Here is a 19,947-nt window from a genome sequence, read left to right on the forward strand (position 1 = left end):
CACAGGCCTCCCTCCCCAGGTATCCTCCATCAGTCTCATCATGTATCATTCTTAAGTACCTCATCTCGAATCATCCAGTGAGCAACTTTGTCAAAGCGTGGCAACCTTCGAAGCTTCCAGAAAATTCCATTCATCGAGAAGCCCTCTATTTCAGCTGATCCCGCTCGGTCCGTGGTCATGATATCAGAATTATTCACGAATGATCCACGAATGATCCACGAATGTTCCACCGAATGTTCCATCCAATAGCGACACTGGTATCATGAAAGCCAATCTGCCACCGTCCTATGGCATCCCGATGAGTTATTCTCCCGTCGATTCCGTGGATCCGTGGCCTCTAGAGTTTGATACCAACTTCAACTGCAGTCTTAGCTGCGTCGGTAGTAATATATGGGCTTCTCCCCGATTTGCACCATATGAAAACAACACAACCTTCCTTCCCCCCATTAACCCTCCACTATATACCAATCCAGCATCGCAAAGCAAAGAATGACAACAGTCGCCCACTTCCTCGCCACCCGTCTCTCCCAACTCAACATCCACCACCACTTCGTCGTCCCCGGCGACTACACCACCCCCCTCCTCGACTCCCTCCGCCACCACACCGACCTCACCGAAATCACCTGCACCAATGAACTCAACTGCGCCTTCGCTGCCGACGGCTACGCCCGGGCCCGTGGCCTCGCTGCCTGTCTCGTGACCTATGGGGTCGGCGCTCTCTCCGCGTTCACGGGCATTGCGGGGGCTTATGCGGAGAATCTCCCCGTGTTGCTGATTTCCGGGGCCCCGAATACGAATGATCGTGAGGCGTTGCATTCGGTCCATCATTCGTTGGATGATGGGGATTTGGGGTTTCAGGTGGATATGGTGAGGAGGATTACTTGTGTGGCGGTGGTGGTGCGGCGCGCGGCGGATGCACCTCGGTTGATTGATTGGGCGGTTAAGTCGGCGAGGTTGCAGCGGAAGCCCGCGTATATTGAGATTCCGGTCAATTTGGCACATGAGCCGTGTGCGTTGACGGGGCCGCCGTCGGCGGTGTTGGAAAGGCGGAGGAGTGATGCGTTGGGGTTGGAGGCCGCGGCGAGGAAGGCCGTGGAGGTGTTGAGGTGGCAGGATACAGTGACCATGTTGGTGGGCCCGAAGGTGAGGGCGGCGGGGGCGGAGAGTGCCGTGGTGGCGTTGGCGGAGACGTTGGGCTGTGCGGTCACGGTGCAGCCCGCGGCCAAGTCGATGTTTCCCGAGTCGCATCCCCAGTTTGCGGGGGTGTATTGGGGGGAGGCGAGTACGTTGGGGGCGGAGGAGACGGTCGAGTGGTCGGATGTGGTGGTTTGTGTGGGGACCGTGTTTACGGATTATAGTACCGCGGGATGGACGGCTATGCCCCCGGTGATGAATCGGATCTCAGTGGGCATGGATCAGGTGACGGTGCCGGGGGGAGAGTGGAATGATGTGTTGATGAAGGATTTTCTCGGCCAGTTGGCGGCCAAGTTGCCGAGTCCGAAATCGGTGGTGGAGTACAAGCAGCGAGGAAGTGATCGGATTGAACCGCTGCGGGCTCATGGTGGGAGTGCGTTGACCAGGAAAGAGATCGCACGGCAGATCGAAAATATCCTCACGGCGGATTCGACTTTGTTTGTGGATATTGGTGACTCCTGGTTCGATGCCATCCAGATGGGACTGGCGCGGGGGGCGCGCGTCGAGCTGCAAATGCAGTGGGCACATTCAGGCTGGTCGATCCCGGCCGCATTTGGCTATGCGCTCGGTGATCCGGATCGAAAGGTGGCGATTCTCGTCGGTGATGGGGCATTTCAAATGACGGCGCAGGAGGTCAGTCAGATGACGCGGTATCAGATGCCGGTGTCACTGTTTGTGGTCAATAATCGGGGGTATACGGTGGATGTGGAGATTGGGGATGGGATCGTGAACAATATCAAGAACTGGGATTATACGATGTTTTTGGATGCGCTGAACAGTGATGATGGGTATGGACGCGGGTACAAGGTGACCACGGCGGGGCAATTGCAGCAGGCAATTGAGCAGGGGCGGGTCAATCGACGCGGTCCGACGTTGATTGAATGTTCTGTTGATCGGGCAGATTGTTCTCGCGAGTTGGTGGTCTGGGGACATCTTTTGGGGGAAGCGAATAAGCGACAGCCAGCAGTGTTCTAGGCTCTACCCTATTCGGTAAGGATATGCAGCGGAACAATACATGGTGACACAGCAGATGTTGTGTAGTTAATATGGGTTAGTTTATCGGGAGTCAATGCGTCTTGCGTTAGTTCAGCCCTGACTGCAGCAATCATATTGTTGATCTCGTGGCACCATGTCAGATGCAAAACCGGTATTCAAGATATAACTCCGAAGAGAGAAAGCCTACATCCTCTCATACAACTAATCTAAAATATATGCACTGTCTATTAATATTATATACGTTCTAACTTTTAGCCATGCATCATCTATCATCTATCATCTAGATTTGTTTAAACGATTGTTAACATCTGTTAACATCGTATTACCGAGCAAGCTCCTACTCACGTTAGTACAATCCCATAATTCATAGGGGGGGGGGGAAAGGAAAACTTACACTAGCAAGCTTACTCTTGGCCCGAATCTGACTTCCATAGAAGACCAGAATCCACGGCACAAGGGTCAAAAGCAGGCCCTATCCATATTGTTAGTATCTTCACACCTATAGAAGCAAGCCACATACAATTCCACCCAGTAGACTGGAAGCCCCCGGATACCCTAGGTTCGTAAACATGGCGTTGGTGACGAGTGGGAAGACACCGCCGAGGAGGTTTCGGCCTATACCAGTGGATTAGTGGTTTCTTGATAAGAAGGGTGGGATGGGATGCATACAGCACGACTGCGCTGCGATTGCTGAACTGGCATATCGATGATACGTATCAGCGAGATAATTAAATACGGCTAGGTATACCGCGAAAATACCCATGGTGGCACACGCGATGGCTATGGTGGGAACGATCCATGGCACGGAGGAGTAGGAGGTCCAGCCGAACCAGAACAATCCAATCGGCATCAGGATCGCTTCGATGCACACGAAGTAGAGTCGCGCTTCGGGTTTCTTGGGTAGCAGACCGTATCGGTTGGCGAGTTTGTCTTGGTAGATGCTCACGAGGGTGATGATGATGGAGCCGACGCACATTGCTGGGGTTGTTAGTTAGATCTTGGTGGAGGAAAGGGGGGCATACCGGTGAAGACGGCGCCGGTTTGCTCGGTGGTAAAGTGGTGGTTGGTTCGGAAGACCAGCGGGATGGAGCCGAATTGGAGGTAGAGTACGGCCCAGCTGAAGGAGACCCAGAGGGAGAAGAAGAAGACCACGGGCTCGGTGACAAGCATGTCTGGGTTTGTCAGTATGCATTTACAGTAGGTGTGGGAAAATGGAACGTACGGAAAGGACGGTAGCAGGAGATGCTGATCATCTGCACCAGAGACTCGCGCTGTTCGTCACTCTGCACCTTCCATCGGATCCGTCGGACCTCGTTCGTCTCGCCTAGAATGACGCCAAAGTGGCCCGCTGCCTCCAGCTGCTCGTAATACTTGTTCACGGCGTGTGCTTTGCGACTCAACAAGACGCTGCCTCGCGTCTCCTTGAAGAAGAAGTAGATGACTGCCACAAACACAGCCGACACGATGGCGTGCGAGTAATACACCCAGCGCCAGGAGGTGTGAGCCACAATAACACTGGAGATCATCGGAGCCAATCCGGTACCAAACAGCGCTGCGCCGGAGAACAAAGCCATGGGAGTGTTGCGATCCTCGGCATGGAAGATATCACTGATGACCCCGCCCACCATGGTCGAGAAAGTCGCTGCTCGGTTAGCTGTGGACCCAGCAAGAACAGGAACCCTACATACAAGCACCCACGCCCTGAAACAACCGCGCAATCAACAAGCCCGCGAAAACATGGGTTCCTCCACAAGCAATAATACACCCTATTCGGTCAGCTCCATCGCTTCGTAGGCCAGGCATCATATCATACCCGTAAAGACGAAACCACTGGCGACAAAAATCGGCCGGCGTCCATTGATCTCCGAGAACGGCGCCAGAACCATCGGGGCCAGCGCAAACCCAACACAGAAAATCGTGATGCTCAGATTGTAGACCACCGAACTGATCCCCCACTCCGCCGTCAACTCTGTCGCAGCCGGGTTGACTTCCCCCGCCGAGTAACCGGCCAAGGCTGTGACTCCGCACGCGATCCAGGTCATCATCCACTTGCGCCATTTGGGCCAGAGGAACGGGGAGGTGTATTCTTCGAGACTCGGGGCATCCGGAGGGGGCGATTGGCCGGGGCCTGGGGGCGCAGTGATCAACGGGGTCGGGAGTGGTGTCTCCAGCTCGAGGTAGAGGTATTCGATCTCTTGGGCGGCGGCATCCTTCTCGGCACTCAAGACGGGGTCGATGGGGCGGTCCAACTCGGGCAGGCAGACTGTATCAGCGGAGCCCGATTCACTCGGGGAGGCCTCGTGGGGATGCATTCGCCAGGCTGTTCGTGGAAAGACTGAATGACAGGGTCTGGGCCGCCATTAGGCGCAGGACAGTGCGCTTTATAAAGATGCGACCCAACATGATGAGCGGGACTCGTGCCGAAGAAAATTGGAGAAGTCGGATCCTTATCACGAAGGATTTGGCTGATTCGCGACCCCATGCCTTCTGTGCCGATGGATACAGTTGCCGCTCGGCATAACCCAGTGGCTCGGTTTAATGTGAAGTTTGCGAACTCTACTCCGGATGATGAAAGCGATGAACGTTGACTGAATTACCCCTGAGGTTCCTACATTCCATCCATATTGTGTACAGCTGACGCACCGACGGGCCAAAAATTGGCGTGAAAAAACCGGGTGGATTCCCCACTGCGGTTTCTCCAATTCGGAGAAGCCTGACTCATCGCCACGCTGCCGTTGCCGATGCAGCCCCGATGGAAAGACTGGGGATTGGGGAACCCTATACATAGTACAGTACATCCTGGTTCTACCCTGTCATGCATCCGTGCCATTGCTAATGAGCACTGATGGCATAGTCATAGGTCCCGACCCTAGCGCTTATCGTCTCGGGGAGACAGGGTCCAACTCCGATGCTACGGCTGCTGCACGAACAGCTGACGCATCGAATCGACTTCGTGTCGCGTGTCTGGCATCCGTGCATTTGAGTACCCTGTCTGTCATAACGAATCAGGATTCAGTCGGCATCTCGCGAGCCTCTCGAGTCCATCACACGCCTTCACGGCGGGGATATGCAGCAGCGGTCACTGTCGTGGTAGACTGGTACCAGCGTGACCCTGAGCGCTTTCCGCGGGTGCTATATGTCGCCGGAGATTACTGGCTGTTGAACAGTGTGCAGTGTCGTAGCCAGGATGGCATGCTTGTATTCAAAGGACTCTTACACACCGATTTTACTACTCGTGTTGTATCCCGATATGGTTATCGGGTCAATATTATGGGATATTGAGAAACACAACCTAGGTCAAGGACATGATCCAGCCAGTGATCCTTGGGAGGTAATTTGATAGAGATATACGCTCCACCCAAACAAATCGTATCAATACTTGAAGGAGCCAGCATGGAGAAATGGGAGACTCCAGATGTTCCCACACATGGATGACACGAGTAACATCGGGTAGCTAAGATATATTTCCGCACCTCACCACCTTTTCGGCCGAGTAGTTACCAACCTACAAGCGACTAAGAAAGGGATACAAAGTATACTAGAGGCATTCCGTCCGATCGAAGCGAATACTACATAGTACTACACCGTAGTAAGTATAAAACCAGACCAGAGCGGGCCATGATCCCCAATGCGGCCGGGCGGGCACAACCTCGGCTTTCTTCCCGAGGCTTGGCGATCTTTTTCCGCCACGACCACCCACCGTCTGCAGTGCTGCACCACCTCTCGCGTCGGACTGCCCTCCGCATCATTCTCCCTCGTGATGGTGAAACCCTCGAAACAGTATCAGTGCCAGCGGTGTTCCCGGACATTTGCCCGGTTGGAACATCTCCAACGGCATGACCGGTCGCGTAGGTGCTCCAGATTGGAGATGATACGGAGTACAGGCTGACCCATGCAGATACCAAGGAGAAGCCCTATATTTGCACACAATGTCCCAAGTCGTTTACGCGGAAGTACGTATCTGCTAGATGGGCTGTTCGTATTGACTAAGGGATTGTAGAGACCTCCTGGCGCGTCATGAACGCCTCACACATACGGCTACCCCGGGTCCAGCGTCGCCATCGGCACCAGTCTTTGATGGCCTCAATGTCCTGGCATCTGCTGTCACCGACCACCCCACGTCGCCAGGACAGCCTGTACTATCTACCCCGGATGCTTCATTTCCCCCAGACATCCCGACCACCCATCTGGCACCCCGACCACCCTTCCCCGAACCATTCGTGCCATACCCCCCACCCAGCTACGATGGCGACGACTTCACCACCTTTCTCGATAGCATCCCCCTCCCCAGCCATCCCTACTCGCCTACCTACCAGCCCCTCCCCTTATTTCCCCCCTTCCACTTCGACACTACTACATCCGACTACACCCAACCCACCACCAGCACCAGCACCAGCACCACCCCCTCCAGCTCCGTCCTCCCCCGCCACGGCACCCAACTCCCCTCCCTCCACCCCGACCCAACCACCAACCTCACCACCATCACCACCCACCGACCCCGTCCCCCCGCCGCCCCCATCGCCGTCACCCCCCACTGTCGCGACCGCATCATCGCCACCCTCTCGTCCTATTCCAACGTCATCTCCCACCCCTACACGCCCTCCCGCCACGCCCTCTCCCGCTTCCTCGGCGGCTACCTCACCAACTTTCACTGCCACTACCCCTTCATGCACCTCCCCACCCTCGACATCGACAGCCTCCCCGTCCACCTCATCTTCGCCATGGCCGCCGTGGGCGCGCAATACTGCCGTGAACCCGAAACCAGCATGACCCTCTACAAGACCGCCAAAGCCGTCACCCTCGAACATATCCGTCGCGAACTCCAATGGGGGTGCACTACCCCCGTCCCCCAATTCCCTGATACCATCCCCACGGCCACGGACCCCACCACAACCGAAACCGAAAAAGAAAAGGGAAAAAACATCATCGAAACCATCCAAGCCCTCCTCCTCCTCATCTCCGTCTCCTGCTGGTTCGAACGCGACCCCCCGCACCACGAAGCCCTCTACATCCGGAGCTTTATGGAAACCCTCCTCCGCCAAAGCGGTCTGAACGATCTCCCTATCCAAGACGGATCCTGGGAAAGTTGGATCCGGAGTGAAATGGTCAAACGCACCAAACTTATCGTGTTTTGTTTCTTTAGTGTGCATACCATCGTGTTTGATATTCCGCCCTTGATTTTGACGGAGGAGTTGGCGTTGGATTTACCCTGTACCGAGAAGGAGTGGACGGCGGGGACGGCGGAGTTGTGGGCGCAGGAGCGGGGGTTGAGGGGTGGGGAGCCCAAGTTGCAGGATGCGTTGGGGGGGTTGTTTTGTCATGCGCAGATGTCGACAGCCGCGGGGAAGTCTCGGTTGGAGAGTTTCTCGTCCATGGGGGGCTATGTCATCATTCATGCCATGATTCAGAATATCTGGTTGATTCAGAAGGCCACGCGCTTGCCGGTCTCGAATGGGAGCTTTTTGTCCCCGTCGGTCATTACCTCCCTCGAACAGGCCCTGGAACATTGGTGTCAGTGTTGGGAACATAATCAGGAGTCCTCCATTGATCCGTTTAATCCTCATGGGCCCTTGTCGTTTACCTCTACGGCGTTGCTGCGGTTGGCGTATATCCGGCTGAATGTGGATTTTAGTTCCGCGCGGCGGTTGGATACGTGGAATCCGGATGAGGTGGCGCGCTCGTTGAAGAAGAATCTCGCCGTGCAGCGGAGTGATCGACTGACAAGAGCGGCGTTGCATTGTGCGCATGCCCTCAGCACACCGATCAAACTGGGCATCAACTACGTGGCGCGCACCCTCGTCGTCTCGTGGTCGAACCAATACGCACTCTGTTCCCTGGAATGCGCCGTCTTACTGGCCAAATGGCTCGAGGTGGCTACCGTCCCCGACCCCCAGCCGAGTCTGACCGAACAAGAAAGCAAACTCCTGGAATTTGTCCTCGAAATGGTCATGGAGGCCCAACATGGCGTCACGCGTGAATGGCTGCTAGCTAACAACACCCGCCTCAGTGCCACCGTCACCCGCCTCTGGGCCCGACTCTTCACCGCAGATTACATCTGGCAACTGGTCAATCTGATCGGCCGCTCCTTGAACCGCTATGCGGATATCCTCGAGACTGATGGTTAATGGCCGAGATTCAGTGCTCGCCAACTGCTCCCTTCCCTCCGCATCTGCTGCAAGGATTCAGGATCCAGCACGCCCTCGGGCAACTCCAAGCATTTGATGATATCCCCACGGGAGGGAACAAAGGCAAAATCAAGCCACACCGATTGAGCTATCGATACGAGTTCACCGCGAGTCCTTTGAGCGACGGTCCTCTCCCAAGTCAGGCGGACGGGAAGCTCCAGCGCGATCTTCCACGTGCCCCGCCAGGTGATGGAAGGAACATCGCTAGCATATTTGAACACCGCACCGTGTCCACCTACATAGTTCCACAGAGCCATGGTTTGGAGCCGGGGCATCCGAGACGCTACGTCCGCCGCCTGTCGTAACAACGCATTGATGTCTTCCTGGGGTGTGGACGGGTGCAGGAGGCGCGACGTCAGCACCACGGTCTGCAGGTGGTTCCAAGTCCAGTCAGACTGGCATGCGTCGAAGAAGTGCTGGGCGTCAATCACGAAGGAGACGAACAGTTGTTCCAGGTGGAGGCTTCGCCTCGCAAAGGCCGCGCCAACGACCGGGTTCGCCGCCCGGGCACGAAACTCTGGCGAGAACAAGTGCGCATAGTCTTCAGTATAGTCTTCGAAAAGAGAAAGTCCCCGGACGGTTGGTGGTAGGCGTGTCTCCACTAAATCCTGACAATCTACATGAATGGTTAGAAACCTCTCCTCGTAGCCACAGATCTCGGATTGCTTGCCATCATCCTGCCGTGTCTGCTCGTCCATATCCCTCATCCGCCATGGTTCATACACCACAGACTCCAGCCGAGGGAACTTGCACAAAAGAGTGGATACCGGACCGGGCAACAGCCGACCACGGCATTGTCGACGGAGGACAAACCGGGTGACAGCGGGCACGAGGGGGAGGTTCTTGTTGAATTTCAACGCAGACGACCCGTACAGTCGGCACAACGCATTTTTGCCCGGAAACTCCACCTGTTGGGTATGCCGCCAACCGTGGTTTACTGCATGACCGAAGCCGGGATTGGTGCTCCTTTCATGGGTTTCGAAGCGAATATCGAGATCTCGGTCCTCATCACCTCCAAAATAATGGTCGCGGAACCAATGTTGCGAGTCGCTGATGGAATGGGCGCTGAGCTCCAGGGTCAACCCCTCCTCCGCTGGCTCCCAAGTGGCCAGGATGGAAAAGAGCCGTGTGATGGTTCTGCGGATGATACGATTGTCCGCATTGTCCCATACTTTCGTCCGGGGGTCTTGACACCTTTGGCAGGTGTATGGTTGGAGTTGGATGTGGATCCAGATATGTCTCACCAACGGTCTGTCGGGGACCCCGATTTCGGACAATGTATGCACCGTGGAGTCGAGCCGTTTGATATGGCGAAAATTGTGCGCCATAAGGATCAAGCACTGATACAACTTTGATGGAAGTAAGGCGGGAGAACGGCTTTTCTTCGCTATATGTCTATCTAAAGGGGTACTGTAATCAAGATGGTAAAAATGGATACTGGCAGATTTGCCGGAAAGATGGCTAGAGTAGAACGAGACGGGGATAAGAGAATGTGTTGTTGATGAGATCGAATGCTTGCTCGTTCACTCAGATGTCTTTCGTGCTGTTATGCTTGCTCCTTCCAGCGGGTTCCTGATCATCATCCATCGTCCCTTCTTATTCCGTCTTTCAGGTACTTCTAAGGCTTGACACTCAATATACTTTGAAGGCAATCAGATTTTAGATACGGAGTATTAGCTTCAGACACATTGCTCGAAGAGATGCCAGACGATAATGCGCGTTGAACTATTTACTCAGTTACTGGACCTCAATCGACCTGTCTGACGGAGGTAGTATGAACAAGGCCTTGCGAAAAGCAAGCCGATTGCACAGTGTCTCACCCTGCGTCCCGTAAGACATGGGTTCTTATTATTTTAGGTTTAAGCCTGGGCGAGGTTGGATACGCAGCTACCCGATTTAGAATCGTCCTTCTGACCGAGCAGTTGGGTGGGCTAGAGGATGATCTTCAAGCCTTGGGCGACGCGTCTTCAGACATGGCACTTAACGTAATTCGTCTCATTCACTAATTCACTAACTCTAAAAAGAATGACATAATGTGGCATAGTCACAACGGAAGCGTCTCAGCCTTCCCTCTACTGATAATGAGACATGATCTACAGTCTAGCTAGGCCCGCTCTGAGACAGAGCGATCCTGGCAGCCAAGACTACTCGCACAGCCCTGGAATTACAAAGTATCCCAGACCACAGACACCACCTCACCCACCAGAGACTTCCTGGCCAGAAGCGATCCGGGCTTTCCGGTCGTGCTGTTCCATCCCGTCACCACCACGGCGTGGGATTCCTGCAGAGCCTCCGCGATCATCTCGTTCTTCGCAGACATCTCGAACTGGCGGGGATAGGATCCGTAGGCGGGATACAGTCCGTGGAAGGTGATGTTGGTGGGAATGTTTCCGGTGGCGTCAGCGCAGCCGAAGACAGCCATGGAGTCGTTGTTAACTCCGAAGGTGTTGTCACCCCGGTTGCTCAGCACGATGCGGTTGTTTTGCGGCTACATGATACGTTAGTTGACGCTGTGTCTCCTTTGGTTATAAGGAAGAAAGGCTTACCGAGATGGCAATCTCGGCGACCTTGGAGGCATTAGGGGCCACTGCTCCGCCATAAGAGTTGGTGGTGTAGAACTCGCTGAAAGAGATGGTTCCGTTGGGATACGAGACCCGGTAGCCGGTGAGACCGTTGCTCAGTTCCGACACCAGGTAAAAAAGGGTCTCCTTGTGACCGACCGCAGCTTCCTTGGGAGTCCAGAACACACCGTGGCGGGGCCCAGAGCCAGGGGTCGCAACCAGAGGATTCTGCGGCTCCAGCAGCCCTGTGGCAGGATTGACATGGAAGACACGAACGAGGTCAGCACCCAGATCGGGCACTAGCACGAACTTTCCGGTGGGGTCGACAATTACGCCATGGGAATGGGGCGCATCCTGTCTGTCAGCATTGGGGCCCGGCTGGGCAAGAGTGTAGGTAAAGGTCTGGGAGCGATTGAAGACACCCGTGATGGGGTCCAGGGAGTAAGTCGTGACGGCGGATCCTGAGCTGTGAGTGCGGATTAACAGATGGTATCAAGTACTAGCTGCATGGCACGTACTAGTGAGCGACGGCGAAGAACTTGCGGTTCGGAAGGCCCGGAGCGGAGTAGAACTGCGACATGACGGGGCCAGCAAGCGTCTCGCGCTGCACAATGCGGGTCAAGGTGCCATTGGCCCCGATGGCCAACGAGGTCAAGGTACCGTTGGTGTAGTCGACAGCCTCATCCAGGCAGTACAGGACACGGTGTTCGCTGTCCAGCATCAACCAGGAGGGGTTGACACCACAGTCCGTGGACTGAGCAATGGTGTCCAGCTCATACTGGCCTCGCGATTGAGACAGGGACAAGGTGGTGACCGTGCCGGCGTACGACGCCGCATAGAGTCTGGAGGCGACCGAAGTCGCTCCAAAAAGGAGGGGGACGAGGCTGAGTCTCATGGTGCTAGTGGGGATCTTCCAGCACGAACGAGAGTTGATAAGTGACCCAAGTACTCTCAACCAAGCTTAAAAATGGGGGGTGGATTTGTCAAGGCAGAGTGGCAGAGAAGTCTGGCCGGGGCGGGATTGGTAAAGGAGATGATTTGCAAGCAGGGAAGTTCCAGAACCGAGGGTGTGATAAGCAGGGAGGGCCCTTAAGTGCCTTTTGGCCCCTTGGCATTTGTCCTGCATCGGACTAATATGACTATCACTTGGCCCGCTGGTAGAGTGAGACAACTGTTCCTTCACGGATGCAGGCTCCCCAGTCTGCAGCTGCTATTGGCTCGCCACCGGGGGTTGTCAGCCATAGTTTGCGACGGCGTTTCTGGGCGCCAATGCTTTATGCTCGGCTCCATCGGACTGGCCCACATGCCGGGATTCAGTCGACTAACCACGGTTCGGGCGACGGTCCGCAGATCATACTGTGCACGGGACTCTGCAGAGGTCTGAAGAGTTGCTAGTTTGAACAACCAGTACCTGGAACTGGAGGGTGACGGCGGGAGAAGACCTGTCAACACCCGCAAAGGTGCTCATGTGCTCGATCGGCCAACCCCCGCCAAGGAAGCATATTGGGATCTGCCCCTGGACACCCAAGGATCCCACGAGGACCTTAAGGTTTACCCACTTGGCGAGGGCTGACCGGAATACGAATTGGGTAGTGCAGGATTACAGGGTTCGGCATGCCGATTCTCGGGATCCTTGGCGCCCAGATGATGTGCGCCGGGGTTCGTATAGACTTCTGCCTGCATGCAGCCAGGCCCAGCGTCAATTCTTAGCTATCGTCGAGCCAACGAGGCACGAGGCGTGCGAGCACGACATGCATGGCTAGGCAGTACACATGCCCAGGATGCCAATCCTTCGCTCCACTCATGCAGGATTGGATCTATGACAGGCTGACTTCGGGATCCCGACGGTCTCGTCCAGCGCAGACGAGGATTCAGCTTGGCCCCTATCAGTCAAGATATCAGGATGGCTGTGAGATATCAGAATGGATTATTGTACAATGAGGTTCTGGACCGTGATGCGCAGGTATATAAGATTCATCCGTCGTCCAGGAACTCCAGCTCAGCAGGCAGCGCATCTCTCATTCTCTCCACTCCCACTCTTCCATCATGAAGACCTTTCTCTCCAGCTCGCTCGTGATCTCCGTGGCCACTGCCCTGCCACACTACATCAGGAGCAGTGGCATTGAAGCCAGCCTTCTGACCGATCCCAAGGATGTCGCCGGACGCACTGTCGACTACATCATTGCCGGTGGAGGTCTGACAGGCTTGACCACCGCGGCCCGTCTGACGGAGAACCCGAACATCACTGTCCTGGTCATCGAGAGCGGATTCTACGAGTCTGACCGGGGCCCAATCATCGAGGATCTCAACACCTACGGTGAGATCTTCGGCTCCAATGTGGACCACGCCTACCAGACGGTGGAGCTGGCCACCAACAACCTCACGGAGCTGATCCGGTCCGGCAATGGACTGGGTGGCTCTACTCTGGTCAATGGTGGCACCTGGACGCGCCCCCACAAAGTGCAGGTCGACTCCTGGGAGACGGTCTTTGGCAACGAGGGCTGGAACTGGGACACCGTCGCCGCCTATTCCCTCGAGGCAGAGCTCGCTCGCGCCCCCAACGCGAAGCAGATTGCTGCGGGCCATTACTTCGACGAGTCCTGCCATGGCACCAACGGAACCGTTCATGTTGGCCCTCGCGACACGGGCGATGACTACACTCCCATCATCGAGGCCCTCATGACCACCGTCGAGAAGAGAGGCGTGCCCACCAAGAAGGATCTCGGCTGTGGTGACCCCCATGGCGTGTCCATGTTCCCCAACACCCTGCACGAGGACCAAGTCCGCTCCGATGCCGCTCGCGAATGGCTCCTTCCTAACTACCAGCGGCCGAACCTGCAAGTCCTGACCGGCCAGTTGGTTGGCAAGGTGCTCCTCGACCAGAAGGCCACTGTCCCTCGCGCCATCGGGGTCGAATTCGGCACCCACCGCGATACCACCTTCAACGTCTATGCCAAACACGAGGTCCTCCTGGCGGCCGGCTCGGCCGTCTCGCCCACCATCCTCGAACATTCCGGTATCGGTCTCAAGTCCGTCCTGGACTCCGTGGGCATCGACACTGTCGTTGAGCTCCCTGTCGGTCTCAACCTGCAGGATCAAACCACCGTCGCCGTCAGCTCCCGCATCACCTCCGCCGGTGCCGGTCAAGGCCAGGCCGCCTTCTTTGCCACCTTCAACGAGACCTTTGGCGACTACGCTCCTCAGGCGCACCAGCTACTCAACTCCAAGCTCGCGCAATGGGCCGAAGAGACCGTCGCCCGCGGCGGGTTCCACAACACCACCGCCCTGCTGATCCAGTACGAGAACTACCGTGACTGGCTCGTCAACCACAACGTCGCCTACTCCGAGCTCTTCCTCGACACCGCCGGCGCCGTCAGCTTCACCATCTGGGACCTGATCCCCTTCACCCGCGGCTACGTCCACATCACCGACCCGGACCCCTACCTCCGTCTCTTCGCCTACGATCCCCAGTACTTCCTCAACGAGCTCGACCTGTACGGCCAGGCTGCTGCCTCCCAGCTCGCCCGGAACCTGTCCAACTCGGACGCCATGTCGGCGTACTTTGCCGGGGAGACCGTCCCGGGGGACAACCTCGCGTACGATGCCGATCTGAGCGACTGGGCCGACTACGTCCGGTACAACTTCCGCCCTAACTACCACGGCGTGGGTACTTGCTCCATGATGCCGAAGGAGCTGGGCGGGGTGGTGGACTCTTCGGCCCGTGTGTATGGCGTGGATAGCCTCCGTGTCATTGATGGGTCGATTCCTCCCACCCAGGTGTCTTCGCACGTCATGACGGTGTTTTATGCCATGGCGTTGAAGATTTCGGATGCCATTCTGAAGGATTATGCTGCGAGTCAGTGATTATCCCGTGCGAGTTGGCGACCTTAGATGCGTGTGAGCTGGTACTTGGTGCTATGCTTTCGGTTGGATGTGATAGATTGCGATGTTTGATTGATTTTCCTGATTTCCTCTTTGATGTTTATAGACGATAGATGGATTGGATTGGATGATAGATGATAGATGGAATGGACGTTGTTTGTTACAGATTCCGATCCAAATACTCGGTAGTCCGGTACTCCACACGGTCGGACATTCGGGCACTCTAATACGACTACTGTCCGAACTATTCCCGACCGATACCTATAAAGCCTATAGACGGAGCATACTATACCCCTAGTCCCCAAACTATAATCATAGTCCCACCGCTTCGTATAGAAAGTACTAACCTCCCGCCAAGCCAATAGTCCAAGCCATAAAAAATACCTAGTTATCGATAAGAAATAATCCCCGACAGATACTCCGTATATTTTTTGATTTATGCAGCCTTGCAGCATAATTCCATTAGCACCATCCCTAAACAAGCTCTATCCCCACCCCTAGTCCCAATTAGCATAATCGTTCACCCGAATAACTACACCGGCGCTTCGGAGGCGCGAACATCCGATCCGAATATCCGGATTTCCGTGACGATTGAATCACGGATAGATAGACAGCGATGGCGATAGCGCTCGATTAGATTAGATGGCATCACCTAGTACCCACCTACCACCTACCACCTACCTATCCGCCCAATGAGACACGTGGGTGTAGCACCGGCATTATTCACGGTATTACGTATTTTAGACCGAGATTGACAATATTGATTAGTGGTGTGGGAAATGGCGTCGTAAGGCTACCTGGTGGGGATGATGAATCCGATCCCGGATGGGGACACTAGGCCCGGTGGGGAAAGAATGTGGTCATGGAAATATCGCCCGGTGAAGAAGGGGCTTGGCGGTTGTTGGTGAGTCAGTGGTTTGGGATGGGAGGTGAGGGATGGAGGCTTGCTCAGGGAGAAGGGAGATGGGAGTTTATGGAAGAGAGGAAGATGATGAGGGTTGGGTGGTCTGGTTGGGGTATAGCCGTGAGAAAATGGTAGACTGGGAATATGTAGCCAGAATGGACTGCCAGGATTATCGCCACAAGGAATGCTGCTGGTATGAAGGTAGGCATGAGTGTCGAGATCTGTTCAGATTAGGCCAATTGAATATCCTCCCACTGGAAATTCGTGCCCTCAAAAACCCCCGGATTCATAATAGCCAATGCCACTCGCTCCCAGAGTCCTTCCCGGGGCTCAACAAGTAGAAAGAATAACACGCAGCGACAGGACTCTGGATTTTCCGAATCATGGTCAATTCCCCGCATCCTCATGAGGTCGAAGATAATGAAAACGAGACCCTGGACATAACACAGAAGAATCCACTTATATCGGGGTAAATTACTAGCCACGTCGGCAGAGGGCTGGCCGATAATGCTTCCGCATACTTGGCCGTGGTAGAGGAGACGGGGACAGTCCGAGGCATCTTCACCGTCACCATCGTCTTCTTCTTCCATGCAGGAGAAGGAAGCCGCTGGAAGAGTGAGAGTACGAAATCGAAGTATATGCCGTCCTCTCAGGTGAGTGACGATAGGGTCTGCCAGTTCATCCAAGCTGGTAGGCATGCCTGCGTGAGGATCATGGTTGATGCGTTTCCAGGTCGTACACGAGCACCGGTTTCTTTCGGCCCCTTGGTCCGGCTGATATACAATTGCTTGGGTCCCATTTGGTTGTATATACTTCATCGGGCATGGAGCAAGGAAGCTTTTGAGTGGCCGCCTGGGAATGGTTGAAGTTAATCGAAGAAGCTCGTAAGATACGGGACCTCTCCAGCCTATCCAAGACCAGCTGGGAAAGTGATCTTCAAGCTGGTCGCTGGTTCTCGGCGGCCTTCGGACCAGAGAATTCTCAGGGACCCAAAGAAGGTGCGGAAGAAAGTTGAGCAAAGGAAGGCCCGCAGCGAGCTCCCCCCGGCGATTCATCTGATCCTCGCGAGACAGCAAGGATGATATGCCGGAAAATGCATCTACAATATCAGTGTCGTAAGTTAAGCTGCGCCGGGTATAGCTCTTGACCAGACCCCCATAGAGTCCTGACTGACTTGCTAGCCCGTACACTGCTTCGAAAGAGGGGTCGTGCTCCTGGCAGGAATCCTCGCCGCGAACGATTCCCTTTTGACAATTGAAATATACCTGTCGATCGGACACAAAGAGGCGTCTAGAAGAGAGTAGAACTTCTGGGAACGTCCATCCACGGGTGGTATGGAGGGAGGCTTCCAGGGCATATTGAAGATCTGGAAGTGCGGGCATCAAGTGGACTCCCTTGACTCGTTGGATCATTTGCGGCGGCCGAGAACCAGGAAAGACGCCTGGTAAACCGTGATTGGCATCCTCCCCGCTGAGTGCGATGATGGTCAAAAGTGCGTGGGAGTAGATCGACCCCATATTCCGAATGCCGTCATGCTTTGAGAGATTATCTTGGATGAGGCAAAGACGGTCCACCCATAGATAGCGTTCGTGGAGCTCCTGCACAAGCACCATACTATCAGTGCGGCGATACGTGTCAAGTGCCGGTGCAGGGATGCTCTGTTCCGAATCCTTGTCAATCGCAAATACTTACCTTTAAACAAGGTAACTGCTGCAACGACTGGCTCCTTCCCCGCACGGACTCGCGTTCCGGGCTAGTCGTATACAAGTAGAGACGAACGATCGGCGGCACAAGTTACAGCCAAGAGGCCGATCACATGTCAATGCTTCTATGCGAGATGATGGCCCTCTATGATGCGTTGGACCTAGATGGATTGACAATTGATCGTCGTGTAATCGGGTGAGTCGGGATATTGGTCTGGATGGGTGGGTTGGTGGTTGGGTTAGAGAGCCGAGTGGCAGGCATTTATATGCTTGTCGGTTTGGCACCTGTATGTCAGTACCTGTCAGGCTCTGTCCCTAATTAGCTGCAGGTCGGATTCTGGGACGTTCTGGGATCTCCGATTAGTCGGTAGTTTGGCAATTTGCATGTGTGAGTCTCTAATCAGTTAGTTGGTTAGTTGTCTAGTACAGTTGTCCTTCTTAACTATTCACGCGTCCTATTAATCTTTCGGCTACCCTGCTCTGTACTATTCTTTTCTCTATCAGCCCCTAAGTGACTTTACTATTTGATCAAGAAAACGATTTTGGAATCGAATCTCGAAGTTCTTCAAATCTATAGTGTAATAGGGCCCACTTGTGCGCCCCTTCGAGGCCTAGCAAGATATAATAATCTGACATTGTAGGAAACTTCCATATCATCTTTCACATTTGATCTTATGTGAAGCACCACGTCCACTAAAAGGAATATATCCCTTCTGACACCGGGTGTAGAAGGTAGAATGTCTCAACATCTTATACTTCTTATTACACAAATCTGATAGATGTGGGTACTAATGGACTGAAAATATAGATATAAGCTGTTACTACATGGGCAATCGAGTATACGATAATATATGGCCCTCAGTGACTCGAGAATGGCCCCTTGGGGGGGGGGATATTCGTGGATTAGACAAGAACCATTCAATCAGTCAAGTTAGTCCGGATATATACATTTATCACCTCTTAAATACACAATTTTATAAACGAACGACATCAACGCATACAGCTGAAGAATTAAAAAAATGAATTCTCCAAAGTTACTCAGCCGTCCGAGTACATTTGTCATCCAAATACTGCCTCCATTTGACCAGACAGACATCGTGGAACTAGGCAATGTGCGGGAAGTCATTGGATATCAATCGACAATCATGCCCCACGCGTTGTCTGTCTAACCAGTTCATATCCCCTCGGTGACACTATTTAGAAGCCACCAACCGCACCGCTAGGGGTAGGAGAAGGAGCCGGGAATTCCCCGAACTGGGCGCTGTTCGAAAGTGCCCGATGGTGCCGCGGACGGGAAGCCCGAAGGAAGGCCGCTGGGAGCAGGAGGTGCCTGGCCTTGCTGTCCCTGCTCGGGTCCCTCTGCAGGAGATCCGACCTGGCGTTTGGGGAAGCTTTCGGGTCCACCGGAGGGTGCAGGGCCTGGTGCACCAGAGGGAGCTGCCGCGGGCGCAGACTCGGATGGACCTCCGAGCTGGCGTCTGGGGAAGCCGTTGGGGCCGTCAGACGGCACGGGAATAGGGGTGCCGGAGGAAGCACCAGCCGGGGCGGACTCGGCAGGTCCTTCAAACTGATGTTCTGGGAAGCCCTCGGGGACGGCAGAGGGAGTAGGGGCGGGGGCAGAGCTGAAAGAGCCTCCGAGCTGACGTCTGCCGAATCCTTCAGGGCCATCGGAGGGAGCGGGACCAAGAGAGCCAGAGGGAGGAGGGGCGGGGGCGGACTGCGGTGGTGTTCCAAATTGACGCTTCTGATAGCCTTCGGGGGCTACAGATGGGGCAGCACCACTGACCGAGCTGGATGAAGGTGGGAAGGAAAAGTCAGGGATAACCGAGCCAGAGGGCGCAGGAGGAGGGCCGCTGAAGAAGGGCGCGGGAGGTAGGGCAGCGACGCAGCCGATGAGACTGGTCAGGACAACTCCGGAGAACTTCATTCTGAATATATGAGATTGGGGCTTCTAAAGCTGGATTCAAGTGCGCAATTGGATTGATGTGTGGAGGATATCATCGAAGGACGGGAAGAGACGGGTTTTTATAATGCTCAGGCATACCATGGAAGAACTCTTCCTGCCACCCAACAGTTGAGCATGATCGTCTCAAAGGGAGAAAGTGAGAAGGTTAGAGGTTGTCTCCGACGTCGGCACATTGGGAACCATTGAGGTCACTGGCCAGGTTAGACCACTCGAGGTCTTCGGCTGCCGAGTGGAGTGATCAACATGGTCGGCTCGTTCTCAGTCCAATTTATCTGTATCCTCGGCATCGTTGGCGTGTTCCCGCTTCGAAGCCAGAGTAGGACGAGCTGAGTGTGTTTGAGGGCGTGTGATGACTGCCATTCTGCACATGGCAACAGGTCATGAAGTCACAGTTGATGGCAAAGAAGATGGCTTCTCGCCATCAGTGCCCAGCCACAGTGTTTCTGAAACTGCAGCACCTGGTCCATTGACACGCTGTGACCGGCACCTGCGGTGGATCCGAAGACAGCTTGTGTTGATCGGCATTCCAGCCACCTTTGAGCAGTGTCTAGGATTA

The 19,947-nt window shown here is 54.8% G+C and overlaps 8 protein-coding genes across 8 annotated transcripts; 3 read left to right on the plus strand and 5 right to left on the minus strand.

The window, feature by feature from the left end:
- Positions 1 to 186: 186 nt before the first annotated feature.
- Positions 187 to 2,276, plus strand: BO80DRAFT_392973 (alpha-keto acid decarboxylase family protein). The gene has a single exon (XM_025717239.1). The coding sequence runs from the start codon at positions 490 to 492 to the stop codon at positions 2,167 to 2,169; it is 1,680 nt and encodes a 559-aa protein (XP_025570231.1). The 5' UTR covers positions 187 to 489; the 3' UTR covers positions 2,170 to 2,276.
- A 131-nt stretch (positions 2,277 to 2,407) lies between these two features.
- BO80DRAFT_417967 (MFS transporter) lies at positions 2,408 to 4,802 on the minus strand. The gene is made up of 8 exons (XM_025718240.1): positions 4,004 to 4,802; positions 3,879 to 3,956; positions 3,413 to 3,832; positions 3,213 to 3,362; positions 2,860 to 3,168; positions 2,711 to 2,805; positions 2,585 to 2,662; positions 2,408 to 2,527 (listed from the first exon to the last, which is right to left on the minus strand). The coding sequence occupies exons 1-8, from the start codon at positions 4,500 to 4,502 to the stop codon at positions 2,513 to 2,515; spliced, it is 1,644 nt and encodes a 547-aa protein (XP_025570232.1). The 5' UTR covers positions 4,503 to 4,802; the 3' UTR covers positions 2,408 to 2,512.
- A 1,148-nt stretch (positions 4,803 to 5,950) lies between these two features.
- On the plus strand, positions 5,951 to 8,315 carry BO80DRAFT_459412 (transcription factor domain-containing protein; the record flags this gene model as incomplete). The annotated part of the gene is made up of 3 exons (XM_025722343.1): positions 5,951 to 6,038; positions 6,089 to 6,143; positions 6,191 to 8,315. 3 exons carry the CDS (start codon positions 5,951 to 5,953, stop codon positions 8,313 to 8,315), a joined length of 2,268 nt encoding a protein of 755 aa, XP_025570233.1.
- Positions 8,316 to 8,347: 32 nt separating this feature from the next.
- BO80DRAFT_316409 (uncharacterized protein) lies at positions 8,348 to 9,628 on the minus strand (the record flags this gene model as incomplete). The annotated part of the gene is made up of 1 exon (XM_025715079.1): positions 8,348 to 9,628. A coding segment is annotated over one exon (1,281 nt), but the record flags the coding sequence as incomplete, so codon positions are not given.
- A 720-nt stretch (positions 9,629 to 10,348) lies between these two features.
- Positions 10,349 to 11,970, minus strand: BO80DRAFT_429525 (putative isomerase YbhE). The gene is made up of 3 exons (XM_025720485.1): positions 11,455 to 11,970; positions 10,922 to 11,402; positions 10,349 to 10,863 (listed from the first exon to the last, which is right to left on the minus strand). Exons 1-3 carry the CDS (start codon positions 11,829 to 11,831, stop codon positions 10,540 to 10,542), a joined length of 1,182 nt encoding a protein of 393 aa, XP_025570235.1. The 5' UTR covers positions 11,832 to 11,970; the 3' UTR covers positions 10,349 to 10,539.
- A 956-nt stretch (positions 11,971 to 12,926) lies between these two features.
- BO80DRAFT_417978 (GMC family oxidoreductase) lies at positions 12,927 to 14,882 on the plus strand. Its single transcript, XM_025718241.1, has one exon. It carries the CDS (start codon positions 12,983 to 12,985, stop codon positions 14,798 to 14,800), a length of 1,818 nt encoding a protein of 605 aa, XP_025570236.1. The 5' UTR covers positions 12,927 to 12,982; the 3' UTR covers positions 14,801 to 14,882.
- A 1,070-nt stretch (positions 14,883 to 15,952) lies between these two features.
- BO80DRAFT_449774 (HET-domain-containing protein) lies at positions 15,953 to 17,335 on the minus strand (the record flags this gene model as incomplete). The annotated part of the gene is made up of 1 exon (XM_025721766.1): positions 15,953 to 17,335. One exon carries the CDS (start codon positions 17,333 to 17,335, stop codon positions 15,953 to 15,955), a length of 1,383 nt encoding a protein of 460 aa, XP_025570237.1.
- Positions 17,336 to 18,644: 1,309 nt separating this feature from the next.
- On the minus strand, positions 18,645 to 19,352 carry BO80DRAFT_439024 (uncharacterized protein; the record flags this gene model as incomplete). Its single annotated transcript, XM_025721064.1, has 1 exon — positions 18,645 to 19,352. The coding sequence occupies one exon, from the start codon at positions 19,350 to 19,352 to the stop codon at positions 18,645 to 18,647; it is 708 nt and encodes a 235-aa protein (XP_025570238.1).
- Positions 19,353 to 19,947: the final 595 nt, after the last annotated feature.

The sequence above is a fragment of the Aspergillus ibericus genome (assembly GCF_003184845.1).
Source record: "Aspergillus ibericus CBS 121593 unplaced genomic scaffold BO80scaffold_65, whole genome shotgun sequence".
NCBI classification, from domain to species: Eukaryota; Fungi; Ascomycota; class Eurotiomycetes; order Eurotiales; family Aspergillaceae; genus Aspergillus; species Aspergillus ibericus.